Genomic DNA, 27,637 nt, shown 5'->3' on the forward strand with positions numbered 1-27,637 from the left:
TAGTGAGACGGGGAGGGGCGGCCAGAGGAGAGATCAGCTGGGCTCGTGAGCTGTCAGACTGTACGACTGAGTCAGCTGTCAAAACAACAACACTCAAAGCTTCAATAAATGTGGAAGTTGGCAGTACATACCTGTGTGTGCGTGTGTCTGTGCCTGGTGTATTCCACAAGTGGTGCCGAAACCCAGGACAGGGCCGGTGGGGGAATGTCCGACCCACAGGCCGCGCCACCCGCCCAGCCTCTGCAGTTCTTGGCGCAGATGCTAGCGGAGATGGCGACGATGAGCCGGGATCAGGCGGCCGACCAGCGTGCCCACCTGGCCGCGCTGCAGGAGCAGACGGACCGACAGACGCAAATTCTGGAACGGCTGGTCGGGGCCGCTGCCACGCCGAAGCCCTCGCCACTGTCGGTGGCGGTGCCCCGGATGGGGGACGGGGACGACCCACAAATTTTTTTGGAGACCTTCCGTGCCACGGCGGAGGCTTGCCAATGGCCGCGGGAGGAGTGGGCTCCGCGGCTGCTCCCCCTGCTGTCTGGGGAGGCACAAACAGCGGCCCTGAGTCTGCCTCCGGCGTCGAGGAGCAGCTTCCCGGACGTGAGCCGGGCGGTGGTGGACAGGCTGGGGCTCACCGCCGAAGACCATCGCCGGCGGTTCCGGGCCTGTCGGCTGGCTACAACGGACCGACCATTCGCCTGGGCCCGGCAGCTGCGCGACGCGGCGGTGCGCTGGCTGCAACCGGGGGCATCGGAGGGCGAGACGAAGCTGGTGGACAAGGTGGTGCTGGAGCAGTTCACGGAGGGGTTGCCAGCGGAGACGGCGAGATGGGTCCGGTGCCACCGGCCCGCAAGCTTGGAGGTAGCAGTGACGCTGGCGGAGGACCACCTTGCCGCTGGAGCAGGGGAACCCGGGGACGCCGGACGGAGGCCGAACAAACAGGCCCCAGTGCCGGCCCCGAGGCGCCGTGTGCCGGCACCAGGGCAGGCCGAGCGGCTGCCGGCGCTGAGCCCCACTAACCCTTTCGCGGCGTTGGTGCCGTCCAGGGGAGCCGAGCCAAGTGGAGCCGCCCCCGAGCCACGGAGAGCAGCACAGACGCCGGGGCCGGAGTGTTGGAAGTGCGGGCAGCCGGGGCACCTGAGGAGGGATTGTCCGCTTATGGAAGTGGGGCAGGTGTTCCGCGTTGCTGGCGCCCCAGCACCCTCCCCCGGTCCAGGAGGGACATACAGTATTCCGGTAAGGACTCGAGGGGGTATACGCCAGGCGTTGGTGGACACGGGCTGCACGCAGACCCTCGTACACCAAAGCTTGGTTCGCCCCGGGGCATTGCTGGAGGCAGAATGGGTGGAGGTGAGGTGTGTGCATGGTGACGTTCACAGGTATCCCATAGTGCCGCTGTTATTAAAGTATAAGGGCAAAATGCATAGAGTGACGGCGGCGGTTAGCCCGCGCCTGTCGCACCCCCTGATTCTGGGTACCAATTGGCCGGGGTTTCATCAGTTACTGGGGCAGTACGCGGGGGTGCGATCACGACCGGAAGCGGGGTGTAGCGTGTGCGCGGCATTCAGCGGTGACGCGGGGTCGTCCGACACCGACTCCGGGGGGGAGGAGCCGGCGGGTCCCTCACGGGACGTCCCGCCGGCCCCGGAAGTGTCCCCCATGGGTGATTTCCCACTGGAGCAGTCTCGTGACGGCACCCTACGCTCAGCCTTTGACCAAGTGATGGCTATTGATGGTCACGTGGTGCGCCCTGAGGCCGCGCAGACCTACCCGCGTTTCGTTTTATTAAACGACCGGTTATATCGAGTGAGTCGTGACACTCAGACCGAGGAAACACACACCCAGTTGTTGGTGCCGCAGGGCCGCCGGGAAACGCTTTTCCAGGCGGCCCACTATAACCCCATGGCAGGGCATATGGGCTACGAGAAAACTCTGGAGCGAATAACGGCCCGATTTTATTGGCCGGGCATCCGAGCGGATGTGCGCCGCTGGTGCGCGTCCTGCCCGGACTGCCAACTTGTTAACCAGCCGGCCATACCGAAGGCGCCGTTGCGCCCTCTCCCCCTCATTGAGGTCCCGTTTGAGCGCATCGGCATGGACCTCATCGGGCCGTTTCACCGGAGTGCACGCGGCTACCGCTTTGTGTTAGTCCTGGTGGATTACGCAACGCGGTACCCGGAAGCAGTTCCGCTGCGCACCATCTCTGCAAAGAGTGTGGCGCAGGCACTGTTTCAGGTCATCTCCCGAGTCGGAATCCCGAAAGAGATACTGACTGACCAGGGCACGTCGTTTATGTCTCGTACACTGCGGGAACTGTACGAATTACTGGGCATTAAATCTATTCGGACCAGCGTCTACCACCCTCAGACTGACGGGCTGGTGGAGCGGCTGAATAAGACTTTAAAGTCCATGATTCGGAAGTTCATTAACGAGGATGAACGCAATTGGGATCACTGGCTAGACCCTCTGTTATTCGCAGTGCGGGAGGTGCCCCAGGCCTCCACGGGATTTTCTCCCTTTGAACTGCTGTTCGGCAGGAGGCCACGTGGGGTGCTCGACCTGATTAAAGAAAGCTGGGAGGACGGTCCGAGCCCCGCCAAAAATGAGATTCAGTACGTGTTGGACCTGAGAGCAAAACTCCACACTTTGGGGAGGTTGTCACGGGAGAATTTGCTCCAGGCTCAGCAGCGTCAGCAACGCCTGTATGACAGAGGGGCTAGGCTCAGGCAATTCTCACCGGGAGATAAAGTGCTTGTGTTACTCCCTACTTCCAGCTCGAAGTTGCTCGCCAAGTGGCAAGGACCCTTTGTGATCACACGGCGAGTCGGGGACGTGGACTATGAGGTCGCTCGGTCGGACAGGGGAGGAGCCACGCAGATTTATCACCTCAATCTCCTCAAACTGTGGCGAGAGGTTGAAACCGCTTCTCTGGTGAGCTTGGTGAAGGAGAGAGATGAGTTGGGGCCCGAGGTGCCAAATTCTATCATTCCCGCCTCCCTCCCTTGTGATGACCATCTCACACAGGCCCAGAGAGCGGATGTTGTCGCGTTGCAACAGCGTTTTGCGGACGTGTTCTCCCCCCTGCCCGGCCGGACGTCCCTCATCGAGCACCATTTCGTGACGCAGCCTGGCGTGACGGTGCGTTCACGGCCCTACAGGCTCCCGGAGCACAAGCGAAAAATCGTGCAGAGGGAATTGGCGGAAATGCTGAGGATGGGAGTAATAGAAGAGTCGCACAGCGCCTGGTGTAGCCCCATCGTTCTGGTGGCGAAGAAGGATGGGTCTATACGGTTCTGTGTCGACTATCGCAGGGTGAACGAAGTGTCACGCTTTGATGCCTACCCCATGCCTCGGGTCGACGAGCTCCTGGACCGGTTAGGCACGGCCCGCTTTTTCACGACACTGGACTTAACCAAGGGCTATTGGCAGATTCCCTTGTCTGCCGAGGCCAGGGAGAAAACGGCCTTCTCCACTCCGTACGGTTTGTACCAGTTCGTGACACTTCCGTTCGGCCTGTTCGGGGCCCCGGCCACTTTCCAGCGTCTCATGGACCGGGTACTGCGTCCGCACGCAGCGTATGCTGCCGCCTACCTGGATGACGTGATCATCCACAGCGACACCTGGGCGGAGCATGTGCTGCGGGTGGCCGCGGTCCTGGAGTCCCTGAGGGGGGCGGGGCTCACGGCCAATCCGAAGAAGTGCGCGGTTGGACGGAGGGAGGTGCAGTATCTGGGGTACCACCTGGGGGGCGGGCAGGTGCGTCCACAGGTGGAGAAGACGGCGGCTATCGCATCCTGCCCGCGCCCCAGGACGAAAAAGGAGGTGAGACGGTTCTTGGGGTTGGCGGGTTACTATCGTCGCTTTGTGCCGGGGTTTGCGCAGCTAACCAGCCCCCTGACCGATCTCACTCGAAAGGGTGCCCCGGATCTGGTCCAGTGGACGGGGCCGTGCCAGGCGGCGTTTGTGCAGGTGAAAAAGGCTCTCTGTGGGGAGCCGCTGCTTCACACTCCTAACTTTTCCCTCCCTTTTGTTCTGCAGACTGACGCCTCGGACAGAGGGCTGGGAGCCGTTTTGTCCCAGCAGGTGAGGGGGGCTGACCGCCCTGTCCTGTACATCAGCCGGAAGCTAGCGGAGCGCGAGCGCCGGTACAGCACCGTGGAGAAGGAGTGCCTGGCCATCCGGTGGGCGGTCAGCTCCCTGCGCTATTACCTCCTGGGACGCTCATTCACCCTCTGTTCGGACCACGCCCCGCTGCAGTGGCTCCACCGCATGAAGGATGCCAACGCCCGGATCACCCGGTGGTATCTGGCGTTGCAGCCCTTTAAGTTCAAGGTGATCCATAGGCCGGGGGCGCAGATGGCGGTGGCCGATTTCCTCTCTCGCTCGCGGGGGGGAGTTGGCTCGGCCGGACGGCTCCCCGGCCTCGAACGGGCGGTGGGGGTGTGTGGCGGAGGCGTGGCCCCGGGCGCAGCTGCAGGGGAGGAGTGCAGCAGAAGGCTCAACAGGGCGGCGCTGCGAGGCCGGTAAGAACAGCTGATGGTGTTTATGTACTGATGATGGTCTCCCTCCGCTGTGTTTATAGTGAGACGGGGAGGGGCGGCCAGAGGAGAGATCAGCTGGGCTCGTGAGCTGTCAGACTGTACGACTGAGTCAGCTGTCAAAACAACAACACTCAAAGCTTCAATAAATGTGGAAGTTGGCAGTACATACCTGTGTGTGCGTGTGTCTGTGCCTGGTGTATTCCACAGACATGTTTGGGGCTATGTGACATTTATAATTCTACTTGGTGTCACTGTCGCATTGAAGGTTCAATCAAGCGTTTAGCCGACGGACGGGGAACGTCTCAACGCGTAGAGAACGTCATCTCTGCTTCTTTTTCTTGCAACCGTAGCACGGCGATCGGCAGATAAAAAGCCGGTAGCAGTCTCCTTTGTTTTTACGCTCGATGTTCATGTCTTTCATGACGACACGAACACCGTGGCGTTTGCAGATGGTAGAAAGTGCAGGGATAGCGAGCGCAAAAAAGGCGACTGCTCACGGCGCCGGGCTGTTGTTACAGGAGAAAGAAGCGGAAACGACACCGTGACATATAACAAATAACATCAGCTGTTTCTGATGTTAGTTGTTTTGACTGCTTTTACATTATATTGAAATATATGTAATGTTCATGTTTGCTGCAATGCAAACGCAGTGATGCAAATAAAAACATCGAGCCACAAATTACGGTGCGACCCTATAATTAGTCCGGGTTACCGGGGACTGTTGTTGCCGATGAACAGGTGTCGCTATGTGACTGCAGACTAAATTGGGCTGCATTGAGTTCATGACTTTTCTTTTATCCCGCCGCCTACGCATCACTGTGAGAGTTAATATGAGATCTCTCTCTGTGGAAAAATAACTTTAAATCCCACTGACGTGTGTATAAATCTATATACGTATAATGTCCCGCTGGGCAGCAACTTAAAAAAACAACTTTTTTTGAAGTGTTGTGAACGCAGCGCGCTGGGGCGAATGTTGGCGTTTGCCCAATAGAAAGGAGGAAGCCAGCCAGGCACAGGAAAGAAAGAAACACTCCAGGGCAACGCTGCTGGAACTTTGACTCATTGAGAAATGTTTCCCTGCTTGCATCAAGCCCGGCTGGTGTCCCCTGAGATCCATATCCCACCCTGATTGGTGGGTTAATTCAGCTCCGCCCACAACACTGTAAAGTGTCATACATTATCAAACTAACATTACATTTTCATATTAAGGTGGGGCCAAAAACTATCGTCCTGCGGGCCGCAATTGGCCCGCGGGCCGCGAGTTTGAGACCCCTGGTGTAGGAGGACACCTACTCTGTGTCTGGTTAAGTATAAGAGCCCTTTGTTAGGGGGACCGCTGGACTCTTAGCACCAGCTTTGGGGTCACAGGGTCACATCTGGAACACACACACACACACACACACACACACACACACACACACACACACACACTATGCACAGACTGGTACTCTTTGTTCATACCTGTGTAAGACGTCATAATGAACTTGTGCATATTCATGTAAGCTCAATAAAGAGCAGTGTTACGAGGGAGCAGACGAGAGCGACTGAGGTCAAGTGAAGGAACAGCGCTGTCACAGTTCTCTCCCTCATCAATTGTCTGGTTCCAGCGGTGGGTTTGTGCTAGATGACCCATCACCAGCTTCTTCCACTGGTTACCAGTACGTGGTAGAATCCACTTCCAGATCTGGTTGTCTTTAAATCTGTGAATGGATTGGCTCCATCTTATCTCTCTTTAACAAAATAATCCAAGTGGAGCCCTCAGGTCTGCAGATAAGCAGCTTCTGACCAGAACTAGACGTAAAAACAGAGGTGAGCTTTATCGATGGCTGCAGCCAAACTCTGGAACAGTCGCCCTTCACATCAGGTCGTCACCAACACTGGACATTTTTAAAAGCCGGTTGGAAACACATTTGTACTCTGTAGCTTTCAATCCTGACCAGTCTTTATAGTCATTACTGTGTATGTGTCACGGTCTGCGAAGGCAGACCGTGCGGAAAGGTGTGTGGTGGACCCAGGTGCGAACACAAACGAGGATGCAGGAGTGGATTCCAACAAAACGAGCCTTTTATTATGGCTGATGAAAAGAATGGTAAATGGTAAATGGCCTGTATTTGTATAGCGCTTTTCTAGTCCCTAAGGACCCCAAAGCGCTTTACACAACCTGTCATCCACCCATTCACACACACATTCACACACTGGTGATGGCAAGCTACAATGTAGCCACAGCCACCCTGGGGCGCACTGACAGAGGCGAGGCTGCCGGACACTGGCGCCACCGGGCCCTCTGACCACCACCAGTAGGCAACGGGTGAAGTGTCTTGCCCAAGGACACAACGACCAAGACTGTCCAAGCCGGGGCTCGAACCGGCAACCTTCCGATTACAAGGCGAACTCCCAACTCTTGAGCCACGATCGCCAAAACAAAAACAAAAACAGAACAAAACAAGAACAAAAACAGAATGAGGGCAGCATACGTGTAGTACTCAACAGAAAACCTAAACTGGACAAAACTAAGGAAAGACCATGGCTGGAGGTACAGAACACAGGAGGTGGTAACACAGATGACGCGAGACAGACTGTATGAAACACAGAGACTAAATACACATGAGGGATGATCAGGGGAAGTGGCCACACATGGGAACACAGCTGACACACATGAACTTAACGACAGGACAGAAGGAGTGAAACTGAATACACTGACCGTGAATACAGACTTTCAAAGTAAAACAGGAAACATGGAGATTAGACAAGACACATGAACCGGGGAGACGTAGTACAGGGGAGATGACATAACCGACAGCATGGACTTGACAATATAAGACACGCAGACATAAACACACGAAGGGCAAGGGAGACTTACTACACGGGTAATATGTACAAATGGCTGGACTGCCTTAGTGACCCTAAACAAAGAATAAACATCAAAATAGGCTAAAACACAAAACACTGGGTCGCACGACCCAGGACCATGACAATACCCCCCCCCTCAAGGGCTGGCTCCCGACAGCCCAAAACCGAGAAACCAAACAAAAACAGAAAAACCCCACCCAGGGCGGGAGGCGGGGGACCAGGACGGAGGGACCAGAACAGGAAACAAAACGAACAACAGAACACACAGGAGCACAAGACCAAAATCCAAACAAAGTTCAGGGGGCCGACCCAGAGCCCACAGGCACAAGAGTACACGGGTCACATGGTCGGGGGGCCGACCAGGCGGGCGGCACAGGTGACAGAGCCGGTCCGGAGGCCGGCCGCGCAGAAGGCAGCGGCGGCGACGAAGGCGACGGAGCAGTTCAGGAGGCCGGCCACGCAGAAGGCAGCGGCGGCGGCGAAGGAGACGACGGAGCAGTTCAGGGGGCCGGCCGCGCGGAAGGCAGCGGCGACGGAGCAGTGTCAGGCGCACTGGCCGAGGCCCGGTGGACACAGGACCAGACGAGGCTGAAGACTCCGATGAGGCCGGACCAGACGAGGCTGACGACTCCGATGAGGCCGGACCAGACAAAGACGCCGGCTCTGAGGCTGCAGCAGACGACGACTCCGAGGCTGCAGCAGACGACGACTCCGAGGCTGCAGCAGACGACGCAGAAGGCGGCTGGCTGGGCGGCTCGGGCCCCCCAGCCGACGTGGCATGGTGCTGGACGGGCTCCTCGGGCCCCCCAGCAGACGTGGCATGGACCGGGAGCACTGTCCTTGGCAGATGTAAGCAGAGGAGCAGCGACAGACAAGGACCTTGATGTCTCTAAGTCCTTAACACAGTCCGAATTGTCCTTAGTTGCCCTTCTTGGGGAGCTAAACACTCCTTCTGTCTTGGAGCACGATTCAAACAATATTTCAGACCAGAAGCAAGGTGGCTCAGTGACACAAGTGACAGTTATGTTGTCCCAGGAAGCATGACTCTTAAGGCCAAGACTCGATGCATGAACCCACATAACACAACCAGGACTAGGTGCAGATGATTTGAACACAATAATTTGGCAGTCACATGGGAGACAACTACACTTACTGGAGTCTAAGAGCCCTGTTGGCGAGACTGAGTTAAGGAGGGGTTCAGCCCCACACACTAGGCGGCTGTAGAAAGCTAGTGAGTGGGATGCACATGGACTTGGCGTGGCATAGAAAACATAGTGGACTGGCTCTGAGCAATCCGGCTGAATTGTCCTTAGATCGGCCAGTTCATTAACTGCAGTCAAAAGGCCCTGGCCCAGGGGTGTGGTTAAAGGGCTAGCTGGTTTGTGATGATTAGCGTGGCGCCCCCCCCCCCCCCCCCCCGACAGTCTTGGAAACACAAAATACAGCCTTGTCATTAGATAAGGGGAAAGCACAACATAAACAGACCTTCACTTTAGTATTAACAGAAATCACAATGCCATTCACAGACATAGGAAAACCCGGCAGGCCCTTAATACTCGTCCAGCCCCGGCGGACTGGTGCAGAAGAGCGGTTGCTGATGTCGGACCCCAAAGCACTCACTCTGGTCAAATCATCAGCAGAGTGAGGAACCTGGGGCCCGATTAGCGCCGGAACATAACATACAATTTCCCGATCAACACCAGACGTTCCTTCTTGCGCTGGGCTAGTTACATAAGCAGAACATTCATTATTCGGCTTGGGAACAGGGAAAAAAGACCCCAAAAGGTGGGTGCTAGTCAAAGGGAATACAGTCTTATTACTAGTCAGATCAGACGTTTTCTCACGTGATTTATAGTCAATGGATAGCAGGGGCTGAGACACAGTCTTCGAAAAGGCTCCAGATGCCGTTACAGTCTTAAAAGAAGCCTCCTTAGCGAAAGACGCATGTCCTGGGTGTGCAGCGTCTTCTCTATCCTCTATCTCCCTAACCTCCCCCTCAGCCTGCACACTCATAATAACAGGGTTTAACAGAACATCGCACGGGTTGATCCCCAAAACCGAAGTGCCTATGGCCGGTTTGGCAGTGTCAGGTTCACAGTACTGTGAGGGCAGTGTGGCGTCCCCAAAAACAGCATGCCCAACACCAGAAAACTTAGCTTTATTGTCAATACAAAACGTAGGCACGAGAGTAACACCTTCAATATCAGTAGCTAGAGGCACGGGAAAGACAGCTTCTTCACTGGCCTCCGAGAAAACAGACTGTGACACGGTGCCTGGGGGGGTGACAGAGTTAACAGTACCGGTACACGGGGTCTTCATCTCTGAGACATTTATTGTCCCTCCGAGCCCCTCGCACTCAGTACATCCAGAGCGATTAGGTGGACACAAAACATCGTCACTAACCTCCGAGCGTCGGGCGTCGGGCGATGCGGTGGCGACGCGAACGCCGTTTCTTCTTGGCCATGGGTCCCGTTGACGTGGAAAGTGGAGCCTCTTGCGGCGTCGCAGAGGCTGAGGCGGCGAGTGTTGGCGGGGCGGCAGGCGGGAGCTCCAGGCAACTCCGGGGGCCCCCAAGGGCTAGGCGTGTCCCGCGGAAGATCTCACCGTAGTGAGGAGCGAGCCATGGCTCCTCCCGTAGCTCCTCCTGCAGTTGCGCGCATGCGGCGCGCTGCCGCCCCTCGAGGTCGGAATCCATGCCCCCCACAGCTTCCTCGTGTAGCTCAGTGGAGGGCGACACATGCCGTAGCGATGAGCGACGGCGACGTGAACGTCGCTTCCGTCTTGAAGTGGACGCGGACGGAACTTGGATTTCTGTGGCGAGCGGCTCCTCGTCTTCCGACCACATCCGCGCCAGATAAGAAGCGGGAGAAGTGTAGTCCGATCGAGGCGGCGAGGACGGGCGGCCGGTCCGAGGCGGGGCGGCTGGCAGAAGCTCCTCCTCGGAGATAAGCCAGGGCTTCCAGCGTAGCTCGTCCTCCCGATACGCCCGCAACACCTGCTGCCGCTCCTCCTCACCGAAGTCAATAGCCTCGGGCATCTCCGTGCAGACAGGCGGTGGCGAAGATGCGGAAGCCGATGAAGTGTGTATGTCGGTGGTGAGCCTCACCGTTCCGACTCTGACCGCCACTGGTTCATGAGGTAGCGGGGTAACACCGCAACAGCATGGCTCTGGTGACGACTCACGCTCGCCGGGCCGCTGCTGCTGCGGGCGGAGTCGGAGAGTGGAGACGAGAAAGTCGCTGACGAGGGGGTGCAGCGTCTCCCATAACCAGGGGAACACGGACACGCACACCCCTACTTGGCGGGCTAACTCTTCCCGTTCCCCCTCTCTGGGGCAGTGCAGCCATCGGTCGCATAGCGACTCCACTGTCCGGACGATCTCCATGTCATGTGTCGCTGGGTCCGGCATGCTCGCGTCGTACTGTCACGGTCTGCGGAGGCAGACCGTGCGGAAAGGTGTGTGGTGGACCCAGGTGCGAACACAAACGAGGATGCAGGAGTGGATTCCAACAAAACGAGCCTTTTATTATGGCTGATGAAAAGAACAAAAACAGAATGAGGGCAGCATACGTGTAGTACTCAACAGAAAACCTAAACTGGACAAAACTAAGGAAAGACCATGGCTGGAGGTACAGAACACAGGAGGTGGTAACACAGATGACGCGAGACAGACTGTATGAAACACAGAGACTAAATACACATGAGGGATGATCAGGGGAAGTGGCCACACATGGGAACACAGCTGACACACATGAACTTAACGACAGGACAGAAGGAGTGAAACTGAATACACTGACCGTGAATACAGACTTTCAAAGTAAAACAGGAAACATGGAGATTAGACAAGACACATGAACCGGGGAGACGTAGTACAGGGGAGATGACATAACCGACAGCATGGACTTGACAATATAAGACACGCAGACATAAACACACGAAGGGCAAGGGAGACTTACTACACGGGTAATATGTACAAATGGCTGGACTGCCTTAGTGACCCTAAACAAAGAATAAACATCAAAATAGGCTAAAACACAAAACACTGGGTCGCACGACCCAGGACCATGACAATACCCCCCCCCTCAAGGGCTGGCTCCCGACAGCCCAAAACCGAGAAACCAAACAAAAACAGAAAAACCCCACCCAGGGCGGGAGGCGGGGGACCAGGACGGAGGGACCAGAACAGGAAACAAAACGAACAACAGAACACACAGGAGCACAAGACCAAAATCCAAACAAAGTTCAGGGGGCCGACCCAGAGCCCACAGGCACAAGAGTACACGGGTCACATGGTCGGGGGGCCGACCAGGCGGGCGGCACAGGTGACAGAGCCGGTCCGGAGGCCGGCCGCGCAGAAGGCAGCGGCGGCGACGAAGGCGACGGAGCAGTTCAGGAGGCCGGCCACGCAGAAGGCAGCGGCGGCGGCGAAGGAGACGACGGAGCAGTTCAGGGGGCCGGCCGCGCGGAAGGCAGCGGCGACGGAGCAGTGTCAGGCGCACTGGCCGAGGCCCGGTGGACACAGGACCAGACGAGGCTGAAGACTCCGATGAGGCCGGACCAGACGAGGCTGACGACTCCGATGAGGCCGGACCAGACAAAGACGCCGGCTCTGAGGCTGCAGCAGACGACGACTCCGAGGCTGCAGCAGACGACGACTCCGAGGCTGCAGCAGACGACGCAGAAGGCGGCTGGCTGGGCGGCTCGGGCCCCCCAGCCGACGTGGCATGGTGCTGGACGGGCTCCTCGGGCCCCCCAGCAGACGTGGCATGGACCGGGAGCACTGTCCTTGGCAGATGTAAGCAGAGGAGCAGCGACAGACAAGGACCTTGATGTCTCTAAGTCCTTAACACAGTCCGAATTGTCCTTAGTTGCCCTTCTTGGGGAGCTAAACACTCCTTCTGTCTTGGAGCACGATTCAAACAATATTTCAGACCAGAAGCAAGGTGGCTCAGTGACACAAGTGACAGTTATGTTGTCCCAGGAAGCATGACTCTTAAGGCCAAGACTCGATGCATGAACCCACATAACACAACCAGGACTAGGTGCAGATGATTTGAACACAATAATTTGGCAGTCACATGGGAGACAACTACACTTACTGGAGTCTAAGAGCCCTGTTGGCGAGACTGAGTTAAGGAGGGGTTCAGCCCCACACACTAGGCGGCTGTAGAAAGCTAGTGAGTGGGATGCACATGGACTTGGCGTGGCATAGAAAACATAGTGGACTGGCTCTGAGCAATCCGGCTGAATTGTCCTTAGATCGGCCAGTTCATTAACTGCAGTCAAAAGGCCCTGGCCCAGGGGTGTGGTTAAAGGGCTAGCTGGTTTGTGATGATTAGCGTGGCGCCCCCCCCCCCCCCCCCCCCGACAGTCTTGGAAACACAAAATACAGCCTTGTCATTAGATAAGGGGAAAGCACAACATAAACAGACCTTCACTTTAGTATTAACAGAAATCACAATGCCATTCACAGACATAGGAAAACCCGGCAGGCCCTTAATACTCGTCCAGCCCCGGCGGACTGGTGCAGAAGAGCGGTTGCTGATGTCGGACCCCAAAGCACTCACTCTGGTCAAATCATCAGCAGAGTGAGGAACCTGGGGCCCGATTAGCGCCGGAACATAACATACAATTTCCCGATCAACACCAGACGTTCCTTCTTGCGCTGGGCTAGTTACATAAGCAGAACATTCATTATTCGGCTTGGGAACAGGGAAAAAAGACCCCAAAAGGTGGGTGCTAGTCAAAGGGAATACAGTCTTATTACTAGTCAGATCAGACGTTTTCTCACGTGATTTATAGTCAATGGATAGCAGGGGCTGAGACACAGTCTTCGAAAAGGCTCCAGATGCCGTTACAGTCTTAAAAGAAGCCTCCTTAGCGAAAGACGCATGTCCTGGGTGTGCAGCGTCTTCTCTATCCTCTATCTCCCTAACCTCCCCCTCAGCCTGCACACTCATAATAACAGGGTTTAACAGAACATCGCACGGGTTGATCCCCAAAACCGAAGTGCCTATGGCCGGTTTGGCAGTGTCAGGTTCACAGTACTGTGAGGGCAGTGTGGCGTCCCCAAAAACAGCATGCCCAACACCAGAAAACTTAGCTTTATTGTCAATACAAAACGTAGGCACGAGAGTAACACCTTCAATATCAGTAGCTAGAGGCACGGGAAAGACAGCTTCTTCACTGGCCTCCGAGAAAACAGACTGTGACACGGTGCCTGGGGGGGTGACAGAGTTAACAGTACCGGTACACGGGGTCTTCATCTCTGAGACATTTATTGTCCCTCCGAGCCCCTCGCACTCAGTACATCCAGAGCGATTAGGTGGACACAAAACATCGTCACTAACCTCCGAGCGTCGGGCGTCGGGCGATGCGGTGGCGACGCGAACGCCGTTTCTTCTTGGCCATGGGTCCCGTTGACGTGGAAAGTGGAGCCTCTTGCGGCGTCGCAGAGGCTGAGGCGGCGAGTGTTGGCGGGGCGGCAGGCGGGAGCTCCAGGCAACTCCGGGGGCCCCCAAGGGCTAGGCGTGTCCCGCGGAAGATCTCACCGTAGTGAGGAGCGAGCCATGGCTCCTCCCGTAGCTCCTCCTGCAGTTGCGCGCATGCGGCGCGCTGCCGCCCCTCGAGGTCGGAATCCATGCCCCCCACAGCTTCCTCGTGTAGCTCAGTGGAGGGCGACACATGCCGTAGCGATGAGCGACGGCGACGTGAACGTCGCTTCCGTCTTGAAGTGGACGCGGACGGAACTTGGATTTCTGTGGCGAGCGGCTCCTCGTCTTCCGACCACATCCGCGCCAGATAAGAAGCGGGAGAAGTGTAGTCCGATCGAGGCGGCGAGGACGGGCGGCCGGTCCGAGGCGGGGCGGCTGGCAGAAGCTCCTCCTCGGAGATAAGCCAGGGCTTCCAGCGTAGCTCGTCCTCCCGATACGCCCGCAACACCTGCTGCCGCTCCTCCTCACCGAAGTCAATAGCCTCGGGCATCTCCGTGCAGACAGGCGGTGGCGAAGATGCGGAAGCCGATGAAGTGTGTATGTCGGTGGTGAGCCTCACCGTTCCGACTCTGACCGCCACTGGTTCATGAGGTAGCGGGGTAACACCGCAACAGCATGGCTCTGGTGACGACTCACGCTCGCCGGGCCGCTGCTGCTGCGGGCGGAGTCGGAGAGTGGAGACGAGAAAGTCGCTGACGAGGGGGTGCAGCGTCTCCCATAACCAGGGGAACACGGACACGCACACCCCTACTTGGCGGGCTAACTCTTCCCGTTCCCCCTCTCTGGGGCAGTGCAGCCATCGGTCGCATAGCGACTCCACTGTCCGGACGATCTCCATGTCATGTGTCGCTGGGTCCGGCATGCTCGCGTCGTACTGTCACGGTCTGCGGAGGCAGACCGTGCGGAAAGGTGTGTGGTGGACCCAGGTGCGAACACAAACGAGGATGCAGGAGTGGATTCCAACAAAACGAGCCTTTTATTATGGCTGATGAAAAGAACAAAAACAGAATGAGGGCAGCATACGTGTAGTACTCAACAGAAAACCTAAACTGGACAAAACTAAGGAAAGACCATGGCTGGAGGTACAGAACACAGGAGGTGGTAACACAGACGACGCGAGACAGACTGTATGAAACACAGAGACTAAATACACATGAGGGATGATCAGGGGAAGTGGCCACACATGGGAACACAGCTGACACACATGAACTTAACGACAGGACAGAAGGAGTGAAACTGAATACACTGACCGTGAATACAGACTTTCAAAGTAAAACAGGAAACATGGAGATTAGACAAGACACATGAACCGGGGAGACGTAGTACAGGGGAGATGACATAACCGACAGCATGGACTTGACAATATAAGACACGCAGACATAAACACACGAAGGGCAAGGGAGACTTACTACACGGGTAATATGTACAAATGGCTGGACTGCCTTAGTGACCCTAAACAAAGAATAAACATCAAAATAGGCTAAAACACAAAACACTGGGTCGCACGACCCAGGACCATGACAGTATGTTTCCTATTTTCTCTCTACTCTGTGCAGCACTTTGGCTCAAGCTGTTTTTAAATGTGCTGATAAATAAATGTAGATTTCTTTGAATAAAACAGTGGAGCCGAGCTTTGAGCTCAGTGTGTAACAGTGTGTGTGTGAGAGCCATGTAATGTCCATGTGTGCATGCTGACTGTGCTGCTCTGACCCCCCTCCTCCTTTCAGGGTGGAGCCTGCTGGAGTCCGATGGTTGAGACCAGGTCTGAGGAAGTGTAAGTGTGTTTTTAATGGGATTCATGAAAACAAAGCAGCACACATTCAACCATCTTCATCATGTCAGGAGTCATCATCAAAGTGTCAATCAATGAACAGATGATGGATCAATAACTGCAGCTGGATTGTGTTTGTTCTCTCCATCAGATTCCTGTCAACTCACAATCGACACAAACACAGTGAACACAAAGCTCCAACTGTCTGACAACAACAGGAAGGTGACACGTGTGAAGGAGGTTCAGTCATATCCTGATCATCCAGACAGATTTGATGTTCGTCCTCAGCTGCTGTGTAGAAATGGTCTGACTGGTCGCTGTTACTGGGAGGTCGAGTGGAGAGGAGGCGTTTATATATCAGTGAGTTACAGAAGCATCAGAAGGAAAGGATACAGTGACTGTGTGTTTGGATACAATGATCAGTCCTGGAGTCTGATCTGCACTGATGATGGTCCTCGTTATGTCTGTCACAATAACAGACAAACACCCATCTCCTCCTCCTCCTCCTCCTCCTCCTCTGTCTCTAACAGAGCAGCAGTGTATGTGGACTGTCCTGCTGGCACTCTGTCCTTCTACAGAGTCTCCTCTGACACTCTGATCCACCTCCACACCTTCAACACCACATTCACTCAAACTCTTTATCCTGGGTTTAGACTCTGGTCTCGTGGTGGCTCAGTGTCCCTGTGCTGAGTGGAGTGTAAAGAGTGTCTCCTGTTACAGAAACACTCTGACTGTTGAACAGATAGTTCAGTCTGTACATGTCTGTCTCTTTCACTCACAAACACGTTTTCAGATTCATGGATTCAATCAGTTGATGTTTGAAACTCTTCTAAATGATTCCTTGTAAACTTCTTCAGTCACAAACAAACAGGAAGTGATGTCACATGTGTTCCTGTCCACACAGCAGAATGAGTCTATTGCTGACAGTGATGTACAAACAGAGTGAGCATTTCTGAGGCCCAAAATAAACTGAGTAGTTCACTGAATGAACAATGGACTGTGAGCTCAGTTCCTTCATCATTAGTATGGATTATATATGTATATGTATTATATTAGTATCATATATATCAGGTGCTGCTGCTTTCAGTCATTGTGCAAATGTGCTGTTTGTAAGCTTGTAAAGCTGCAGTCAGCTGAGACTGAAGAAGTCACCTGATCAGTGAGCAAACGTTTCTGAAAACGTCCAGATGAACAGAATCAACCTTTTGGGATCAGCCAGCAATGCAGCATCATTGTTGTTCAGCTTCAGAGGTTTGCAGGAATGAACTGATGACCAGAAACAGCTGCAAAGTCCAAGAAAATACCAGCTGGAGTTCAGCTGCATTTGAAGAAGTCAAAGAAAAGTAAGGATGGCAAAGGGCGACGTTTTCTTCCAAAGAGCTGCAAACATGGTCGACGCCTCATTAGAAGAATCATCTGGACATTTGTGAGGAACTCTAACCAAGAAAGCAACGTCACACAGATCCAACAGACAGTTTCCATGACTGCAAGTGTTGAGTGGAAAAATGCTACATTGCATTATTGCATCCTCTCACCACAGGAGGCGCTGTTGGCACCACTGATTGCTGATCAGCTGTTCTCTGATGATCTGATTGATAGTGTGAATAACGGGACTCACTGAACTCTGTGACACAGTGAAGATTACAGAGTTTAACTTCAACATCTGACTGACGTCACACAGACAGAAGGATGAACCAGTGAGGCACAGAACACAGTTACTGGAGATACTGGATCAGCTCCATGTGAACCTCTGATGGAGAAGCTGCTGAGCCAGAGAAACATCAGGACATGACAGCAGCTGCACTTATCTAACAACATGTAGCAGAGCTGATCTATGTTAGAGGATCTATCACAGCAGCTGAAGCCAAAGTCCAACACTGGATACCAGCTGAGCCTGTGCTGAGTGTAGTGTTACAGGAAAAGGGCAGAAACACTGGTAGCTCCCAGTGATGCTGACTGGGGCACAGAGCTGAATGATGCAGCATCAGGACACTGTTTCAGTCTGACTGACAGAGAAACCTGTAGCTGTATCTACATGTGAGGCAGAGGCCACACAAGCAGCTTTCTATGTTTCACAGTGACTGAGATCTTCAGTGGGGGTGGACATGCTCCTGTACAGACCTCTGAGGAGAACCAAGGTGCAGTCAAAGAGTCCAGTCTGTCCTCACAGATGTGAACATGTGCTTTCATCAGGTCTGCTGTCAGCTAGCAGGCTCACATCAGAATCACTGTTCCTGAAAAACACAGTCTGTGTGACATCATCAGTCAGCTGATGGTCCCAGATCTGAATGGTTTCTGTCTCTACTGAGGAAGTCAGAGAATATCACTGAGGTGTGGATCAGGTCTGAGTGAGCTGTGGAGGGACAGCTTTAAACAGTCCACAGGTCTCACGTCCTGCTCAGTCTGGTAGCAGATAGGGCTGGGCCATATTATACCGTTCACGGTAATACCGGTATAATGTTAGGCAACGATAGGAAAATGAAATATCGCGATAGAATGGGAGTAAAACGCGCATGCGCAGTGCCTTTGTTTTCATACGCACATGGCCGATTGTTGAGTGAAACAGATGAACCAGAATTGGTTTGTAAAAATGGTGCAACTTCCGTGATGTGGAACTGGTTTGGTGTTTGTCCGTCAGATACACAACAAAGCACATTTTTTTGCAGAACATGCAAGCGGCCGTTGTTATTGTCGTATTTGTCGGACTAAGATGCTCTTAAATCTGGGAGTAATCTGGGTCCTAAACTCCGTATACTTCAGGTCAAACAACACTGCAGCATCACTTAGAGTTAAAAACTGTCTAAATTCTTTCATCTTTAATAAAAACGATCAGCATTGCTGCTTTACCAGGTGTAACTATAAAGTTTAACTTCCAGGCATCCATGAAAACAAAAGTTATTACATTTAACGGAGTTAGAAGTTAGCAGGAAGCTAGCGGAAGTTAGCTCGCTAGTTTCGCTAGTTTCCAAAGCATGATATAGCATGTTCTGACTGAGAGATTTCTGAAAAAAAATCAAACGTACAGCTCTGCTATCACTTCCAACATAAATGAAGACAGGAAACTAAACAGCAGTGACGTTTGTAGGGTTACTGAAGTTGGGCTAGCTGGTATATAATGATGTGCTACGTGATCGCTAGCGACACAGCTATGTTAGCATAATATAAACAGTGAAGCTGGAGGACGAACGCTAACACTTTTCCACTTATAAAAGTTAACGTGAAGGTTCTTCATGGTTAGAGACAAATGCAATCGCATGGCAGGATACTGTAAACGGACCAAACTTCAGTCAGGAGAACAACTGAGATAATCCATCCACAATACGAGGTTAGTCATTAATATACTGCAACAACATGGGAATAGAGCAGCTGCCAGAGAATTCAACATTAATGAATCAATGGTACAGAAGTGGAGGAAGCAAGAAGAATGAGTTTAATAAAGTTTGATTTATCTGACTGCTTTGTTTCGCTTAATGTGCCTTATAATCCCGTGCACCTTATGGTCCGAAAAATACGTACTGCACACTGCAGTTTAATGTTGCAAAGCACCTCTTTTTAACTTCAGTGGATATTATACATGGTTATGCTCAGGATATGTCAGCCCATTTCTACTGGAAATGCCTTTTGGTTAAACTTTCAGCAAGGAATTTGCATTTGCACTGTTACATTTTTATAAAGCTTTAATGTACATAAAAACCAGCTTCTTGTTTAAGTGAAAATAAATGGAAGGTTGTCTTTTTGCGCTAGTAATGTTGTGGAGTTGTATTTTGTCTCGCATCAATTATATCGTCGGTTATATCGTTATCGCAAATTTTCAAATATATATCGTGATAAATATTTTTGGCCATATCGCCCTGCTCTAGTAGCAGATACCTCGTATTGTTCCAGATGTGCTGACATCAGCAGCAGCACAGCTGTGTGATACCATGAATCTCAGTTATTGATCCAACACACAGTAAATACAAAGATCAGGATTTCTGAGAGTAATCATTATGAGTCTGAACACATGATCACTGAATGTTAGTCTCCACAATAATAAGCTAACACAAGCAAACACAGCTTTCAGCTCTTATTTTGAAACTGGCTTATTTAGAGAGCTGTGATGTGAGCGTGCCTGGCTCTGAGGCACTTGGGTCAGCCTCTGTTGTTTAGAAGTGTTACAGACTGTGAATGACACAGACCTGTCAGTTTCCATGTTTGTCTGTAACACAGCTCAGGGGCTCCATGCTGAACGCATCCATCCAGTGTTATTGATCCAGGACTGATACCAGCATTGGGATCAATACTACAACACACAATCACATGTGTCCACGTGATGTGTTTGACCAGCTTTATTCATTAATGATCAATCAGCTTATTTACTGCATCTGAGTCCAGCTTCATTTAAATGATCCAACCATGAAAATGACATCAGTCCTACAGAAGCACTTCATGCTAACAGGAAGTCATTTATTAAGGTGGAATAACACAGAGACACAACCACTCACAGCTAACCTGACCCCACTAACTGCATGTGTTTGGACTGTGGGAGGAAGCCGGAGTACCGGAGAGGACGCACACAAACACGGGAGAACATGAAGCTCTGAAACAAAGATGGTGGATTTGACCTCAGGACCAGGCGGGGTTACGGGGGTCATGACCCCCCAATAATAGATCCAGCTACACTGAAACTGTCAATTTCATTTACTTTTCCTGTTTTAAAGCTATCAGGCTGCTTTGTGGCTCACTCAATACTAAACTAAGATACTTTCAGTGTGAATCATTTGCAGGAACACAGGCAGGATTTAAAGTGCAGAACTTTACAGTCTCTGTCTCAAAGTTGGTCTGAACATGCTAACAGCTCTTTGTTTTTTTCAGTTTTCACTGGTTTGATGTAATGAAAGAAATTTTAAAGAAGCAGACGATTGTTGTTATTTTAGTTCTATAGTTTCATAAATCGTGGTGTGGATCTAAGTCAACATTCAGAATAAATAAGATAATACAGCACTTTGATGGTTGCCTTTGTATTTTCCCAGCAGTGCTCAGGTTGGTTCTCGGCTACATTTACATACAGATGTTAATGTGTTCAGCAGCTGGACTCATCTGAGGAAGGAACATTGGAAAGGTGCTCAGTGCACAACTGCATCACTAATTTTATGTAAGACCCTGTGTTTTATTGTATTTATATATTTGTAACATTTGACTCAAACACTTTTGGGAAGGATGAAAATGTTTTCAGGAGGAAGTTTTTCCTTCTGTCCGACTGCAGTACACACAACACTGCGTCTCCCCCCATTATCACACTTCCTCAGGCTGGTGATGAGCGCCCCCTGGTGTCAGTGTTGATGACGTCATGCACAGTGAAACATAAACAGTGTCTGTTAATAAAAAATCATGTGTCCATTTTCATGTTTGCATCATGTTTCTGTAAAATCATCAGCTGTTTCTGAACCTTCTTCATTGTTTGACTCATTCCAACAGCTGTGAGCTGTGATGGAGTCAGAGCAGCTTCATCACTGATGTTCAGGTGAAGCTGAACTTAATAAACTGTAGAAATGATCAGGATTCAGGCTGGATGTGTAAAACACTTCTGTGTGAGGTCGCAGTGCTTCATATGTGTGTGTGGGCTGAAGCACACACGTGTGAGTCCTCAGAGGTTTCACACACATCACTGCACACACTTATAATCCTAGTTTAAGCTTGTGGATCATATCGGACACATCAGCAGCTCTTTGGAGACAAAGATTTGAGATTTAAGATGAGTCATAGTCTTTCTATCCATGGTAGCTTCCACTGCTGAGGCTCGGGAAACATGAAGAGGATAATTAAGAGCAAGCATCAGCTCTGTCTCATCTAACTACACAGTATTATGATCATGCACTTATGTCTCAAACTAAGACACAATGAGACAAAATGAGTTCTGTGAGTCTTTAGATTATCAGTAAATTCTGGTGATAGTTTGACGCTCAGTGGAGCCATTTTTGGTTTGTGATGAGTGTTTTGTGAGCTTCTGTTTTGTGAATCGCTCTTTGTAATTTAGAAGATCGTGCAGAAATGTGCGCGCCCTTATCTGAGAGGACACGGAGAGAGTGTCGCAGACTCGAGGTGAGGAGATAAACCTCGGAGCTGGATGGCCTGCACGTTACCCATGTGCATCTTTTCAGTGACATCAAGTGAACCCATAATAAGCATTTCTATGTCTTAGACATCATGTCCATTTCTAATGAGAGATTATTTTTAAATGAGGGTAACCTGGTCTAACAACACGCTTACAACAGAGCTAAAGGTTCACCACAGTGAGACGGTGGGACTCTGATAAGAACTGAAACACTGTATGAACAGCTGAGACAAAACTATATATAAACACTCATTTATTCCAGTTTAGTTTACAATGATTTTAAAGTAATGTGGAACGATTCATGTTCATGAGCTGTTACAAACACAACTATTGATTTGTCTATATATGGTCGGACTACAAGGCTCGTGTTGAGGCTCTTGGAATAATGTGTGAATTACAGCAAGAAATGATGGTTTTCCATTTTACCAAAGTGGAATAAAATCACCACAGCAAAGAAATCATGTTATTGTCTGCAGCTAAAATATATGGTGAACATGGTTTTATAATAATGTGCAAACACAACCTCACTCTGCTCTATACGAGGAGCCAACCACAGCTGTCCGGGTCTTCATCCACCACCTCCACCATCTTTGCTCATCATCATTCACTTAATTGCTGATTGGTTTAAATCAAACTCCATTACAGGTTCAACTCCATTATATAACAGCATGTTGACTTTGGATCTGGTGTGCAGTGCCACCTTAAAAGATGAGGAAACTAAGAGATTACAAAAAAAGAAGTGGAGGAGTTAAAGAGCTGCAGCAGATTAACAGTTTCTGACAGTCATGTGTTAGAAATAGGACGATTAGATGAGCTGAGGGATCCATCTACTGCTCAGTGAAGCCTCATCAGAAACAGTCTCAGTGGAAGGATGGCTCTATTGTTAAGGAAGGACACAGGCAGAAAGACTGGCGTCTGTCACACAGGAACTGGACTGAAAATCAGCTGCACATATTCATCAGTATGTGCAAACATATTATAGGTGTGGAATTCAGGACAGTACCATCAGAAGTTGATCCACTGTGCAAATGTCTGATTGGCAGTGGCTTCATTTTTCACTATGAACAAACTGCTAATGCAGCATCACAGGACGTCAGCCATGGATTGGCCTCCCCAGACCTCAACATTACTGAAACATCTTAACAGAGGATGGAAACAAAGGGAACCAACATCCAAGAAAAGAGCTGCTGCTGAAAACTTCCTCACAGAAAACACAAACAAGCTTGACTAAGAGACTCCAGGCTGTGCTGAATTATAAAGGTGGACTGACCTCCAGGGTCCTTAGTATCATATAAGCTCAGTTTGTGTCTTATATACTTTCCATTTATATAACAAAATATATAGAAAGGAGGGTGGTTTAAGATGTGTGTAGAGTTTTATTCATTATCTTTAGACAAACAAAGAAAGCACCATCCATTCGTCTCCAGTCTGTATGAAAAACAGGGGAAAGGTCAAATTAAACCTTTGAAATTCCTTTCACAATAAATCCATAAATAAACAAAATCAAACATAGAAAAGTGTTTAAACCCACTTTTCCATAAAGCTGTCAATAGGAAATGTTCCAGTAAACATGTCTGTGTTTCTGCTGTTTTCCTTTCATGCGTCCACAGCTGACAGGTAACCCTATTGGAGTCGCCATAGTGACGGGTGGCGTCTCAGCTTCAGCGTGTTGATGGGCACAGCCATGGTTACCACAGCTGGAGTTGGTGTACGGCGAGCTGTGAGAGGACAGAGATGGAGAACGCACATTTAACTCTTTAACAGGAGATACGTTACGACTAACAGACGACTGCTGTCTACATGATGTCTTTGCAGCCCTTATGCTACATGTTACACAACTTTTCTTCATGCCAACAAGACTGAGGTGCCACATAGTCGACACATACAGCTGATTATGATGCATGTTTTACTATTGCTATGTTCACATCATCTGCTTGGCTTTATTACTGAAAGCCTGGAGATCCTCTGACGTGTGCATGGCTGATGTGAAGTATGATTAGTCCTACATGACATCAACAGCAGAGGCAATGAAAGCTTTGTTGTTAACAGGTTGTAGGTAAAGTCAAATGTCTACTTCTACACTTGTGTTGGGTAAAGTTCTTCTCACTGCAGCAGATTTATATCTGTGCTTTCACAGGGCGTGATGTGGAGCTCAGCGCTGAGGTGCAGGTCTCCTTGGAGACGGCATCCTGGCTGAAAATATTATCATGCTTCCAAAACATTTCAGCTTTTATTTTGAAAGAAACAAGACTTGAAAACGAATCCCCTTCTTCCTCTTTGTCTTTGTTCTTCAGAGGAGTGTCACCTGGACAAACTCAGGGCTGTTCTAGAGCCTTTCTTATTATTTGACTCCATAGAAATAAAACTGAATCGAATCAAACAAAAACTCCCAAACAGCTAAAACACTTTGCTTTATTCTCTTTTTTAACAAATACGTTGAAGTCCATCCACAACAACACAGCTGAGATCTCCTTTGTAATCAAGTGTTTACATCCTTTGTACAGATCTGCATACAAAACAATCATTTACGTCCCACAGAAGTCTAGTTACACGTAACTATACAAGAACTGGTGAATGACAGAAACATGAGACACATGATCACAGGTGATAACAAAAAGAGAAAGAATTCATGTGTTAGTGATGTTTTTCAGCCCTGATGGCTCATGTTGGAGAAACAAGCTGAGGTACGTGGAAAGTTCACACACACAAGTGGGCGTGAGCGCACACACAGAGAGAAACACAACTGAAGCATCTGTTTGCTGTTTCTGCTTTCATCATCTCTGCTGCTGTGTCAGGCTGGGGTCTCTCAGTGACGTGGTTGAGGTGAAGTATGACGAGTATCCCTGATTCAGTCCATCGAGACAAAGGGCAAAGAAAGCTGTTGTTAACAAACTCTATGGTGATGTGGCATTTAGCTCTGACTCTACGCTCTGCTGAATCCTTTGAACCTGCTGATCAGTAAAGCTCTACGTGCTGCAGCAGATTGACCTCATCTGTGTTCACAGGTGTGGACCTCAGCGCTGAGGTGCAGGAGACTTTCATTCAGTTCTCCCTGCAAACAGCATCCAGCCTGTTAATACTGTCATCTTTCCCACAAATGGTGCTCTTATCTCAGAGAAGAAGTCTGATGTAAATAACTGCAATCAACAGTGATGTTCTGCACAGATCACTTTTCCATTTTGCTCTCTAGATGAGTCCCAGCTGCCTGACCTTGTGTCCAGGTGATCGTCTCACTGAGGAGCTTTTGTTCTGAAAATCTCACGTCCATCACCTGTTTCCTTTTTACTATCTCTGCTCTTTCTTTATTCACAATGCTCATAATATCACACAATTATATTCATCACCTGCATGTTTTTATCCAGCTGCTGTTAGAACCAAACAAATAAAAGGATGAAAAGCCTGAAATCCTTTGATTTATTACATTTGAAACAAATATGAGAGCATCCCTAACAGCACAGCTGAGACCTTTGTTTTAATCAAGCCTTTGTATCGACACACTTGTAAAGATTCATATACAAAACATAATAGAATAAATCAATATAAAATACACATAATCACAAAAATGCAGCCATGTTGTGAGTTTGCATCTAAAACATGCATGTTTCCCTTTGTACAGGCAGATTTACAGCAGACAAAGCAACACGCTGATCGACTTTGACCGCTGCAAAAACAAAATACCCACCAAGTCTGAAGTCGATCAGAGGAACTGTTGACAGACTGACAGACAAACATACAGATGCTTGATTCATTAATGCGATTAAATGTTCTTCTTTAGCAGCATCACTTCATGTGTTTGTGTTCCAGGAATAAAGGTCTGTTTAAACTGGACGTCTCCTCAGCATCACTCGTGCTGTCATGGTTTCAAAGCTGTGCAGAAAGAATCTGAGGGATGATACAGAGGTGACCAAAGTTACAAACATCCAGCTGTGCTGCAAATGTTTGCAGAGCTCCAAACTCTTTGGCTTTCTGCAGAGCAAGTATGGAAGAAGCACCTGAGCTAACTTCAGTTTAGACGATATGAGGAAAAATGCTGCTTCCCAAAGTTTCCTACAAGTATCCAGTTTATATTTAGAGAAGCGAAGGCTCTTTATCCTGACAACTACTCCCTGGTGGATCCCTGTCCTGTGACAGCAGCAAAGACTGTGTATCAGTATCATCAAAGCCACTTCAATAACCAGTGTTTAAAGCTCTCTAGCAGATGGACTTCAGTGGCAGCAGCCTCTGTCTGCTGTGTACAGAAGGTTCTCTGATGAAGCACACAGCAGATGCTGCACTACAACAGCAGCAGCAGCTCAGCTTCAGTTTGGTTCGACGCCCTTTTTGACCTGTGAAACAGCAGAAAATGAAACATTTCAACACCCGTTTGTTAGCGTGAGCTATTCTGCTGTTTTTCATCATTTCACAGGTGAAATAAAATCACAGTAATTTACTTCCTGTAGGAGTGATCGTGTCCAGCCTGACTGAGACCATGTGCTCCATCCTGCACAGGTAATAAACCTCTGACATGAAGGGCTGTCAAATAGTTTTAGACAAATGGGGGTAAAAGAGACGTTAAAAGCTTAAAGAGAAACTACATTTTCTAAGAACTGTCTGACGTTCACCTCTCACTCTCAGAAAGTATACAGACTTTCTTTGATTCACTGGTGAGATAAAATGCATTTCTTGGACAACATGACTTTGATATATTTGTTTTCCAGGAGCAAAGGTCTGTTTATACTGGCGAGCGATGCAGGCAGGAGGACTCTTTACACTGTGACTGACTAATCAATCTCTTCATCAAGCTTGACATGACTTGTCATGACATGAACAGGAAACATTCAAACATGTTTACTGTAAGAACTGCACAAAGGAAGGAAACACAATCCTACACACGAGCACTTTAAAATGGACATTTAGCTTTTCAAACATCAGGGAGCTGCAATAACAACACTGTGCCCATTCTGATCAGACTGAAAGATTTATAGAGATTTATCCATGTGCTGGAAAAGGATTTGATATCAACATAGATGCAGATTAGCAGGAGCATTTTCTTCATATTGATTTAGAGTTCAGTACCAGGAATATGTAGAATTAACATCTGTGTGCATGACGAGTGATGAAAATTCAAAGTCAGGCTTTCAAAGGATGTCAGAATTGGTGTCTCTATCTGTGACTGTCCCAGAGGAACCTACCTGAGGGATTATTACAGATCTGTCTATATAGAAAGACTTGCATTGATTCACAGTGTACAATTCTTTCTAATCTATTAACATCTTCCTCCAAATCCTGTTTCTGCTGTTTAATGACATATGTCTGAATACAGACAGTGGAAAAATGTCAGTTTTAGTTTTACTGGATCTCAGTGCAGCATTTGATACAGTTGACCACAACATATTACTCAAACGACTGGAGAACTGGACAGGTCTTTCAGGAAATGTACTAAACTGGTTCAAAACATACTTAGAAAACAGGAAATACTTTGTATCAACAGGTAACTTCACATCTGAGCAGACAAGTATCACATGTGGAGTTCCCCAAGGTTCCATCTGGGGACCCTTTTTGTTTAACATTTACATGCTCCCACTGGCACAGATTATAAAGAACAACAAAATAAACTGTCATAGCTATGCAGATGACACACAAATATATATCACAATGTCACCAGGAGACCAAGGCCCCGTACAATTTTCTCCAGCTAAACAAAACAAAACTGAGGTAATAGTCTTTGGCGCCAAAGAAAAACGATTACAGGTCACCAGAGAACTTCAATCTATACATCTAAAAACCACAAACCAGGCGAGAAATTTGGGTGTAGTGATGGATGCAGACCTAAACTTAGAAAAACACATTAAGACAATAACAAAATCAGCTTACTATCGCCTCAAGAATATTTCAAGGATAAAAGATCTGATGT

The 27,637-nt window shown here is 49.9% G+C and overlaps 1 protein-coding gene and 1 long non-coding RNA gene across 2 annotated transcripts in view; one reads left to right on the forward strand and one right to left on the reverse strand.

Annotated features, from left to right (window-relative positions):
* Positions 1 to 27,637, reverse strand: part of LOC143415910 (uncharacterized) — a 366,388-nt gene that overhangs the window by 332,508 nt on the left and 6,243 nt on the right. The gene's annotated exons all lie outside the window — the stretch shown is intronic.
* LOC143415888 (uncharacterized) lies at positions 265 to 4,736 on the forward strand. Its single transcript, XM_076881308.1, has 2 exons — positions 265 to 1,230; positions 4,577 to 4,736. Exons 1-2 carry the CDS (start codon positions 271 to 273, stop codon positions 4,577 to 4,579), a joined length of 963 nt encoding a protein of 320 aa, XP_076737423.1. The 5' UTR covers positions 265 to 270; the 3' UTR covers positions 4,580 to 4,736.

This window comes from Maylandia zebra, unplaced genomic scaffold (assembly GCF_041146795.1).
Source record: "Maylandia zebra isolate NMK-2024a unplaced genomic scaffold, Mzebra_GT3a scaffold11, whole genome shotgun sequence".
NCBI classification, from domain to species: domain Eukaryota; kingdom Metazoa; phylum Chordata; class Actinopteri; order Cichliformes; family Cichlidae; genus Maylandia; species Maylandia zebra.

Coding starts and splice junctions, on each gene's coding strand:
- LOC143415888 (XM_076881308.1), top strand. CDS start 271: ATGGCGACGATGAGCCGGGATCAGGCGGCCGACCAGCGTGCCCACCTG.